This window comes from Rattus norvegicus, chromosome 6 (assembly GCF_036323735.1).
Source record: "Rattus norvegicus strain BN/NHsdMcwi chromosome 6, GRCr8, whole genome shotgun sequence".
Taxonomy (NCBI): Eukaryota; Metazoa; Chordata; class Mammalia; order Rodentia; family Muridae; genus Rattus; species Rattus norvegicus.
In genome coordinates, this window is record NC_086024.1 from 95,400,939 (window position 1) to 95,412,630 (window position 11,692).

The window sequence follows — 11,692 nt, forward strand, 5'->3', positions numbered from 1 at the left end:
TGCACCTACATGGATGTGCATGCCATAGCCCACATAGGAAAGTTGGAGGACAACTAATGGGGAGTCTGTTTTCTCTTTCCACCATATATGGGTTTTGGGGATCAAACTCAGGTTGTCCGGCTTGGCTGCAAGTGCTTTTACCTGCCCAGAATTTGAATGTTAATACTGACAAGTAGTATATATTTTTTCACATTGTTAACATTGTAAAAATATACATTTTCTTGTATTGATTTGCTTCTGAATAATGACATTATGAATTTTATTACAGTAAAATAGCACTGTAATGTCTCTAGTATCAAATATCTCAAATTGATCATTGAGTTTATAGTTTTTAAGAATAAAAGGTGGCTGGACACAATGTCAGAATAAGGCAGATGTCCGTGAATGAGGCAGCTACATAAAGGCTACATGATGAGACCTCATTTCAGAGATGGAAACAAACCAGAAACCAAAGTCACGAATCAGTCATGTGCAGTTTGCACACCTTTAATCCAGGGTGTAGGAGGTAACGGTAGGTAGACTTCTGTGAGTTGGAGGCCAGCCTGGTTTGCTTCGCCAGCTGTAGGACAGCCAGACTGACACAGTGAGACCCTGTCAAGGGAGAGCGGGGGTGACAGATCTCAAAAATCTTTCATGATTAGGAACACTGTATTAGAATTTATCCTAAATGGAATTCATACCCACTCTAACTAGTTAACCTTTTATAAGTAATTTTGTTTTTCTTAGAAATTTATTGGAACATGTATGATAACAAATAATATGTTTGGATTATATATAATTCTGTTCTTAGCAAGAAACTGTTATCATTTTTAGTAACTAGAGTTTATATAGCCTAGACAATAAACGTGAAGGTAATTTCATTTTTATTAAGATTTTTTAAATACTTACTCATTTCTTAAATTTATGTATGTGTGGGCCTGTGTGAGCTTTATATGCATCAAGCCCTTGCAGGAGCCCATAGAAGCTGGAGGACACTGAGTTCCCTTAAACTGGACTTACAGGCAGTTGTGATTGCCTGGTGTGGGCGCTGGGAACAGACTGTCTCTGCAAGAGCAACAAGTGCTTGTGACCTGTGAGACATCACTCTAGTTCATCTCTTTTTAACTTAAGTTACATTTTTATTTTGTGTGTGTGTGTGTGTGTGTGTGTGTGTGTGTGTGTGTGTGTGTGTGTGATACATGTGCATGAGTGTGTGCATGTAGAGGTCAGAAGACAACTTTTAGGAATTCTTTCCTAACGTGTATGTGGTTCTCAGAATCATTCTCGGGTCGTCTGGTTTATTGACAAGTATAAGCCAGATAAAGACCTACTGAGCCATCTTGCTGACCTACTGAGCATCTTGCTGGCCCTGTTTTTCTTTACTTTTAAAATGATTTGAATCTGTTCCTGTCTTTTGTGAGTCTGTGAATGTGTACACTTACATAGCTACACATGGAAGTGTTTCCCATGGTGTAAAACTGCCTGTTGATAGTTCTTTAAATTTCCCCCTGCAGTCGGGAGATATGGCACAGTGGGTAAGAGCACTTGCAGCTAAGCCTTGGGACCTGAGTCTAATCCCTATGACACACGGTATCAGGAGCGAGCTGACCTGTAGTTACTCTTTCATCGTCCACATGGAGGCCATTGTGATATACACAAAAGAAAATGAAGAAATGTAAATTTCTTCACACTTGTGCTGTTGGTGTAGTTTAAATGTCAGACTGGTATGTGTTTGTCTTTGGAGACAGGGTCTCACACTGTAGCCCAGATTATCTTAAAACTTGCAGTAGCTCTGTTAGTTTCAAACTCCCAGTAATCTTCCTGCTAAGAGGTATGAAACACCTTACCCTGATAATTTAAAAAATATATTATTGAAATCAATTTTTTGCCAGGTGGTGATGGCGCAAGTTTGCAATCCCAGTACTCAGAAGGTAGAAGCAGGCAGATCTCTGTGAGTTCTAGGCCAGCCTGGTCTGCAGAGCAAGTTCCAGGACAGCCAGGGTTACACAGAGAAACCCTGTCTTGTAAAACCAAAACCACTTTTTTTTTATCATTCTTGAAATGACGAGATAATAGATTGAGAACTGACCTGTGTTTCATTTACTAATTAAATCAGTTCTGAACAGAATATTAAAATAACAGGGCTATATTAAGATTATAGTATATTTGAAAACATGAGAAGTTATATGTGTTTTAAATTGAAGATAATAAAATTTTCTAAACTGTTTCCTTAGACTCCAGAATTTATGAAGGTGGATGAAGAAGAGTTGCCCGTTCCAGGAACTAACTTTGATGAAGTAATTGATGTTATTCAGGTAACCAAACTTAGAGACATAGGAAGTCATTTTCTATAAATATTTTCCCAGGTGGTTGATGTAATTTGACTATCACAACTATGTTACAGGGTTTTGAGAAGCATGATTTAAATAGACTTTAAATTTTAAATATGCTTACTTAAATTTCTTTTGAAGATTGTGAAGCCTGTTGTTTGTTTTTTCCTGTAGTGTAGTATTGTCTTCATAAACTTAATGCTAGTCCACTGTCCTACCTGGGACATACCCACTACCTTCACTGTTCCTACCTGGAACATACCCACTGCCTTCATCCCTCTTGCTTCCCTTTCTCCATTCTATTAACTCTTGATTTCTGGAGGCACAGTTAGGTTTATACTGGGAAAAAGTTATGTATAGTCAGAAGTTCAAGCAAAACCCCGTATGGATGAAAATATCAGTTATGAAAATGATGGAAATAATAAGGCAGGAAAGAAAGATAGGAAAACATGGGGACACAAGATTATTGTAATGCTATTAATAGGACATTCGTCATCAGTGAAAATACTTTTCACATTTCTTTGGCTTTCAAACTAAGACTAACTTTGTTAGTGAAAAATGGGGGACTGAGGAAATGGCTCAGCAGTGAAGAGCATTGCTGCTCTTGCAGAGGACCTGAGTTCCAAGCACCCACATGGTGACTCACAATTGCCTATAAACCCAGCGCAGAGGATCCAACTTGTTCTGACCTGGGATGGCTCCTGCACATGTTGAATACATACTTACACTCAGACACACACACACACACACACACACACACACACACACACACACTGAGCACACACACTGAGCACACACACTGAGCACACATATACACACATACACACACACTGAACACACACACTGAGCACACGCACACATATTTTAAATAAATGTTAATGCTACACAAGTGTTCTGAGGCTAGGAACCTTACTGTCTCTGTAGCCCTGGCTGCTGATGTTTGATAGAATTGTTTCTCCAGGTGGCAGTGGAAGAGACAGTCACAGAGCTCTCATGGATTTGGGTGAGGGACAGGGGTTTCTTCCCTTGCTATCTGAGGCTTTGTTCCTTACAGGATATGGATGAGCTGTGATATTTAAAGAGATGGGATATTGTTGAGATACTTATTTAATTACAGACAAAATTATATCTGTAATTTGGGTCCCCATGATCTATAAAAGCGAGAATGTATGGGGTGGACAACTTAGGTGGCAGAGTTGACCATGAGTTGGTAATTGTTGAAGCTGGGGGCTAGGTACATGCAGTTCTTATCATTTATATAACACGTGGTGCCTAAGCATTATTTTGTTTATTTTTAAACAAGTCACATTTTTTCATAAAAAAGAAGTCAAAGAAATAACTTTGGGATGTGTTATGATGATAAGAGTAAATGAGATAAACAATGTAAACTGCAGGTTCTGATAGGATGAAGAAATGTTTGGGATCATCTGGGTTTTTGTGATAAAGCTCATAAATTTCTGGGTATTTCATAAGGTTTAATGCTCGAATCCCCAAATTTTCTAGCTTCATGACTATATGAAATTAATATTGATTTTTTTTAATGTTTTGTGGGTGTTGGTGTGAAGTTAAACTCAGGATAGACAAATGTTCTACCACTGAACCATAGCCAGAGCCTGGACATTGAGTTTAAAACAGACAGACTGTGTAAACGCGTATTCTCCAGTGTTATGTTGTGCTATGATAAATGCAGCGTGTACGGCACACTTAATGTCGTGCCGCCTGGGGAGAAAGGTTCTTGGCTGGTTTGTGAATGTTGGCTAACTCATACAGTGGATGCCTTTGCCTAAAATGTTGAACTGATATTTGAATATAATAATTTGTGTTTTTATTATGTTTCCAGGAAGAGGAAAAGCGTGACGAGATTCCTGAATGCTCTGCACCAATGTTGGAGTTTAACAGAAGTGTTAAAGTTGTTCCTACAAAGTATAGTGGGCCTTCATTTCCTCCAGTAGTTTCTGCTCTCCGGCCCACTACTGATATTTTAGATAAAGTAATTGAGAGAAAAGAAACATTGGAAAATAATTTAATTCAGTGGTGAGTTTATAATTCTATTGGTGTGACTAAAATCAGAATAGCAAATAAAAATGGAAATGGGTTAGAAGAATATTCAGTAAGAGTGAAACATAGTATTCTGGTGTATAAATAAAGACAGAGACACAGTGTAAACTTAGCCTTTAAGACCTTAAAATAAGTTTGCATCGGACAAGTGTTTGAAATACATGTCAGGTTAGTAACTACTTATCTCTAAATCTAGAATTATGAGTGAGCCTAGCCAATTTTTAAAAAAACTATTTTTCTGAATTTTCCAACAGCAAACATCTATCACTTATATGACAATAATTTTTAATAGGACTAATAGCTGCTCTAAAAAAGTGTATTGAAAGAAGGCTTCTACTCTCTACTCTCTGCTTTTTCTTTCCTCTTCCTAACCATGACCTTGGAAATACATTTTTCTTTCCTTTTCAAGGAAAAACTCTACCCTGTTTTGCAGTTTGGGTGTTTTTTGTTTTTTGGTTTTTTTTTTTTTTTAAGTAAAGTTGCATTATTCTAATAAACTCACTAACAGAAGCGTCAGATGGCTGGTTTAAGGATGCTGTTTAAGCACTTGCCTAGTCCCAAACTCTGCTCAGTGAACTTCTGGACCTTTGATCTGATAGGAGTTTACGTGTGGGCTCTGAGTGAGAAGCAAGCTTGTCAAGTGCCTGACATACTCCGTAACTCAGATGGGATGCTTAGCCAGGTGGTTAAGGAACTGTCTGTCAGGCTGAAGAACTCTAAGTTGATTTCATAATCTGTCTCCCAAAGGATAGTGTCGTGGGCTTGTCTTAGCAGGAGACACAGTTCTCTTCCTTCCAGCTGTAATTTCCAGAAGGCTGCTTTCTCATGTTCATGCTCTGAGTACAGCTTATTCTTAAGAGTGATGTAGTGAACATATTATACTTTTAACCAAATTCAGGTGTATTTAACTTTATACTTCTAGGGTAGAACAAGAAATAATGTCAAGAATTATCTCTGGGCTCTTTCCACTCCAGCAACAGGCCAGACTTGATGCCAGTGTTTCAGTAAGCGAGGCAAGCGAACCGTCAGCTTCTGACATTGGTACGTCAGGTGGAACCTGTTGTCATTGTTGTTATTAAAGATAAAGCTTTACTTAATTACTGTGGATTTCTGTATCCCTGAGACCGAGTGGATCCTTGGCTATCTCACCTTCTGCCCCTCTGCAGATGAGATTAGCATTCCCTTCCCCCTTATTACAGATTGCAGCTGTGGGGGTGCTGAGCCATTCTCCAGGATTCTGTTGTTCTTTCCCAGAAATATGTCTGTGTATAAATTATATAGATATGTTATGTAAATATACATATAAACATGTATTATAGAGGAGGAACAATGGATACTGTGTGCATCCATGCCCAGGTCAGAGACAGCGTTTGTCTCTTCCACAGTCAGCTCCAGGACTTACTCAGGACAGCAGCTTTGGGTGCCTTTATCCACTAAAACGTCCTCCTGGTACCTCTTTTTATTTTTCCATTTGCTGCAACCAAGTACCTAGCAAAGGGGGCTTTATTATAGAGGAAAGATTTATTTTGTGTGATGGTTTGAGAGAGCAGTTCATTGTGGTGGGAAAGATGTGCCAATGAGAGTGTGATGTGACCAGTCATATCCTCACCAGAAGGCTGGGGGTATAATACAGCTGGTCACATTACATCCTTAGGAAGCTGGGAGACATAAATGCCTCATAGTTAACTCTTTTCTCTTTTTTTTTAAATTAATTTATTTATTTTATGTATGAGTACATTGTCACTGTCTTCAGACACACCAGAAGAGGGCCTCTGATCCCATTACAGATGGTTGTGAGCCACCATGTGGTTGCTGGGAATTGAACTCAGGACCTCTGGAAGAGCAGCCAGTGCTCTTAACCACTGAGCCATCTCTCCAGCCCTCTTTTCTCTTTTGAATGAAGTCCAGATCCCTAGTCCATGATATGGCGCTGGCCACACTTGAGGGTGGGTCTTTTCCTCCTACTTAAATCTCTCTGGAAATGTTCTCACAGAATGTCCAGACATGTGTCTCCCCTAGTTGATTCCAAAATCCATTGACACAATTTATCATCAGCATACATTTATAACAGGTACCAATATGTTATGGCTGTCTGACATGTTTTTCTCACTCACTAGACTTAACTCACATTATTCAGTAGTAAAGATGCTGCTTCTTTTGCCCAGTCCTTTACTAATAACTGGTGAGGGTTTAAGTGTTTACTGAATGATTAAATGAGCCATTCCTCTAATTTTCCCTCTTGTTCCCTGCAACTTCTTGTGATTTTTCTTTCCCCCTCCTTTTCCTACTTTCCTTCCTCTGCCCCCACAGTTTGACTTCCTTATTTTTCCTTCCCTACCTCCCACTCACTTTATTCTCTGCCCTTTCTTTCTCTCTTCAGAAAACAAACAGGCAGAAAAACAGAATTTTTAAAAAGGAAAGAAAAAACACAAGAAACACACTGAAGCAAAACCCATAAGAACACAAAGTCAAAATATAGCTCAAACAAAGCAATGTGATACAAAGGTCTATAGGATTACCCTTGAGTTCTTTTTGTTTTGGCCTTCTTTTGTTGGGGATGGGGCCTACCTTATGTCTGATCAGTGTATCCAGTGAGACTCCACTAGGGCAAACTAATTTTTCTTTTGCAAGCTTGGGGATAGCTTCGTGGCAAGAGGTGGATGGATGCCAGGGGCGGCCCTGGCTGAAATGGGTTGAAGTGGAACACAGCTTCGGACACAGACCAAAAGACTGATGATTTCTGGCCTTTTAATTCTCTAACTGTTCTGAGCCTAAAACTTAAATCTTTCTCACTGTTTTGTGCATCATTACTTGCTTTTTTTGTTATTCTGTGCTAAAAACCTAACTATTACTGTTTTGTGCTTCACTAAGTGCTGGGAAAACTTTTTTCTCTCTTATTTATAATTCTCTGTGTTTGAGTTAGCAGTGGAAAACTTAACTCTTATTTACATTATAAACTTACTGTATAATTCCCTGGCAATTAACATATGATGTAGAGCAGCAGGGAATTCAGTAGAGGATTTATTGCTAAGGCTCCTTTCTCTCTTGCCTAGAAGCCTTGTCTGTTGCTGGCCAGGCAAGAGGGAGGCTTGGAACAATTAACTTTTAGTGAACCAGGAAAAGAAAATCATGCTCGCAGATAGAAAGACTTTTGCACAAGCAAATATGTATAGACACATGCATTCGTACACACATTCATCTACACATTCATGGGCCCAACCATCTTTCTCACCAACTTGCACATACACATTTCTTCTTACAAATGCATACATGTATTTGGTGGGTAGAATGAAAGCCCCCGTGAGCAAGTTTCCTTGAGCAAGCGCCAATGCGGAAAGCTCACTCACTATGGATGAAAAGTAAACTCAACCTTTATTGATTTGAAAAATCTACCTTTTATTGAGTATAAAAAAGCCCTGTCCTTGTCAGTAAAAGGAAACTGGCTGTTTAGGAAAAAACCTGTCTCCTGGTAAGAAGAAGCCTGCTGTCTGCTCTACTGTGCTGTGCTGTGCTGTGCTGTGCTGTGCTGTGCTGTGCTCTGCTCTGCTCTGCTCTGCTCTGCTCTGCTCTGCTCTGCTTCTGCTTCTGCTTCTGCTTCTGCTTCTGCTTCTGCTTCTGCTCTGCTCTGCTCTGCTCTGCTCATCTGCTCTGCTCATCTGCTCTGCTCTGCTCTGCTCATCTGCTCTGCTCTGCTCTGCTCTGCTCTGCTCTGCTTCTGCTTCTGCTCTGCTTCTGCTCTTATTGTGATTGTTCCTAGTTCTTGTCCTTGTTCAGGATACATGATCACATGGTAGTCTAAGCAACTTTTTTCAAAGTTCACAACAAGGTCAAACATAAATTCAAATCGTAAATTGAATAAGAAGTAATGACAGAAATGTTTACCATGTATTTCCATTAAGACTAGTTATCTTATTTAGCTTTCGTTATCTGTCACTAGCTCCACAGGTTTGTTAAGAGTTTAAACCAATAATTCTATGTCCAAGTTAGCATGGTTTTGTCAAGTGTCTCATTAGTTGAAGTTTGTATAGATAAATCCAGTCAATTTTATCTTCTGTCCTTGCATCTACAATAAATTGTTCATTCTTGGTTTATGACCTTTAGTTATTGGATAATGGTTTTACATTCAGCCTAAAAGGAATGTTTTCCCTGATCAGAAGTCCGTTTCAAGGCTACTTTCTGTTAGTGCAATTAGCTTATGACATATGAAGATTAATAAAGCCCAATTATAGCTTTCGTATTACAGAGGGCTTAGAAATTCTGTAGAGTAATGAAATCATCAACTTGTCTCTATAGCATTGTTACAAAAGAGTATATCTTCATTGATGTGCAGAAAATCTGCCCAATAGAGTGGGCTAATGCTCAAGAATATTTATATTAATTTAATAATGACAAGAAAGGTGTACTACCAGTAAGAGTCAATCTTCAGATGAGAGTTCTGAAAGCCCTGCCATTCAGAATTATCCATCACAGCCATGCAAACCAATGTGTCATCTTCAGAACACCACTTGTAAGCTTTAGCCTTTCCTAGATGGCTCCTGACATGGGAGCTTGTGTCTGCTTCTCTTTCTCGTTTGGGATCTAGTCTGGCTTGAATCTGTATAGCTCCTGTGCGTGTTACCACAGTCTCTGAGTTCATGTGTGTCGGTCCTGTTGTGTCTGGACAATGTTTTCTAGGTGTCCCTATTCTCTTTGGCTCTTCCAGTCTTCCCACCTCCTCCTGTGTATAAGCCCCTGAGCCTTGAGAGGAGAGGTCGATGGAGACGTCCCATTTAGTACTGGGTGTTCCAAAGTCTCTCACTCTGCATATAGTCTAGTCTTGGTCTTTGTGTTCATGAGTGTTGGCTTTAAAGCCTTTGGTAGGCATGCTGTGATCCATAGAACCACAGAGGCTAGGTAAGGGAAAGGGACTCTGGGGGAGGGAGGATGTCCCACAGAAGGGGAATAAAATACACTGTGGAGGTGTGTGTGTGTGTGGGGGGGAGTGCTGAAGCAGGAAGATTAAATGGGGAGGGGAAAGGGAGTTTAGGGGAGGGCCAACTAACACTAAGGACTGTTTGAGGGGTCATATGAAATGAGTTGGCACTGCTGTAGAAACTTCTTAAATATATATATATATATATATATATATATATATATATATAAATATATATATAAAATTGTATGTGTATATATGAATAAATGAAAGACATCAGTCTTTTTAAAATGGAAATTTAGTTGCCTTCAAATTCATCAGTTCTAAGTATACAGTTTGATAAGTTTTAAAATAGTTTTGCATTCAATCATGTCAGAAAACATTTCTGTCAATATCAAAGTATTGCTACACTTTGTAGACAGTTGCTAGCCTTCACCCATGTGCAGTGGCCCCAACAACTGTATTTGGCTTTCTGTCATGTATTTTAATCTTTTGAAGACTTTCATATATGAGTATCATATAGCATGATTTTTTTTTTTTGGCTGACTTTATTTAGCATTGCATTTTTTGCAGTAATTGTGTGTGTGTGTGTGTGTGTGTGTGTGTGTGTGTGTGTGTGTGTGTGTACATGTATGCTACAGTGCTCTGGTTGTCAGAGGACAAGTTTTGAAGGAGTTGGTTTTCTCCTTCCACGATGGCTCCAGGGGGTTGAAGCTTGGCTGTGGTTTAGGTGGTCAGGCATAGCAGTAAGCACATTTTTTCACTCTCAACCATCTTGCTTATCCCAGTGTAATATTTTGGCGATCATGTTTTTGCTTGTGTTAGTATTATGCTGGATATATCATAAACTGTTAATCCAGTTACCAGTTGGTAGATATTTGTAGTCTTTTAGTTTGGGTCTATCCTAAAACTGATAAGAATACTTGCTGACAATTTTTTGTTTGGACACAGCTTTTAATTTATTCTAGCCATGTGATAAGTAAACGGTTATGAGGGTTTGCTGAGCCTTTTCCAAATGGAGGTACTATGACATATCCCAAGCAGTTGTGTCTGTTGCAGTTGTCCTCCATGCTTATTGGCATGTGGTAGCGCGCTCTAACCAGTGTAGCCATTTTGCCTGTATGTAGCGATGTCTCACTGTGGTCCTTATTTGCCTATCTCTGAATATACTGAGTAGTATGATGGGTACAGAATCTAATTGTGGTATAGAGGTTTTCTTTCATCTGTGCCTGTGTGTGCACGTGCGTGTGCGCGTCTGTGTGTGTGTGTGTGTGTGTGTGTGTGTGTGTGTGTGTGTGTGTGTGTTTCCAGGGACTGAACCCAGGACCTTTGATCAGGCTAGGCTAGAACTCTACCATTCAGTGACTCCTTCAACGCTCATAGTATATTTTGAGTTAAAGTTTATATGTAATATAAAATGAGGATATAAAATGCTTATTCTTTCTCCTTTTGCATATGGATTTCAGATTTCTCTAGTATTCTTTAAAAGTTTATCCTTTCTCCGTCGAATTATCTTAATATTTTATTGAAAACTAATTAGCCATAAATCTGTAGATGTTTCTTCCTTTTTCACTTAATGTTTAATGTGTGTGTTTGTCTGCATTACTTTATGTGCGTCACATATGTTCTTTTTTAAAAAAAAAAAAAAAAAACCACTTCTTCTTGTCTTTCCTCTCTTTGGATAGCCTGTTCTTCCTTTACAGCCTGGTTTTTTACTTCCCAAATCCTGCTTTAGAAGCTTGAGGAGGTTTAACATGCAGTGCATGACTAATGTCCCTGACCTGGAGGGAAGGAGGGAGGGAGGGAGGGAGGGAGGGAGGGAGGGAGGGAGGGAGGGATCGAGGGAGCGAGCGAAAGCCTGTCTCCTGTTTTGGTTGGGAGTGGGAATGGGATTGTTTCCGGCTGAGGAAATTTAATGTAATATTTTGAATGTAATGTTGAAAAAGGATGTTCATTTAAGTCGTATCTTTGTCTGTCTTGTGGCAAGTAGCTTTGCTTCTAGTCTCAGTGTTCACCCTCCTTCCACACTCACACACATATCTACCAGCCTTGGTAGACCTGAAAAAGGGAGGCTTGGCTGCAGCCATGTTTCTTGGCATTATCTGAAGTTCTTGTTTTTCAGTCCCAGGAACAAGCAGCGGAGCATTCCAGCTTATGGTAGATGCCGGAGTTCCTGTGAACTCAGACATGATCAGCCATTTTGTCAATGAAGCTCTGGCCGAGACCATTGCTGTCATGTTAGCTGACAGAGAGGCAAAGAAGCAAGGGCCTGCTGCCACACGTGTTTCGGGTGATCTTTCAAGAAATGAGACTAATGTGTCGGTAGGACTGACTTTCCATTCTCTTATAGTTTAAGATTGTGGGTAGTATCTTAGACATTACTAAAGAGCTCTCTCTCTCTCTCTCTCTCTCT

The 11,692-nt window shown here is 39.5% G+C and overlaps 1 protein-coding gene across 12 annotated transcripts in view; it reads left to right on the forward strand.

The window, feature by feature from the left end:
• The window catches only part of Kiaa0586 (KIAA0586 homolog), a 103,230-nt gene that overhangs the window by 42,257 nt on the left and 49,281 nt on the right, over positions 1-11,692 (forward strand). For 10 of the 12 annotated variants that reach the window (XM_039113227.2, XM_063262508.1, XM_063262506.1 and 7 more), the window contains 4 exons: positions 2,214-2,294; positions 4,150-4,343; positions 5,290-5,408; positions 11,402-11,601. In XM_039113227.2, the coding sequence (XP_038969155.1) occupies positions 2,214-2,294; positions 4,150-4,343; positions 5,290-5,408; positions 11,402-11,601 (594 nt within the window). Of the gene's footprint in view, positions 1-2,213; positions 2,295-4,149; positions 4,344-5,289; positions 5,409-11,401; positions 11,602-11,692 lie in introns of those variants that run through there. The other 2 variants (XM_063262511.1, XR_010052151.1) reach the window with 2 other exon arrangements.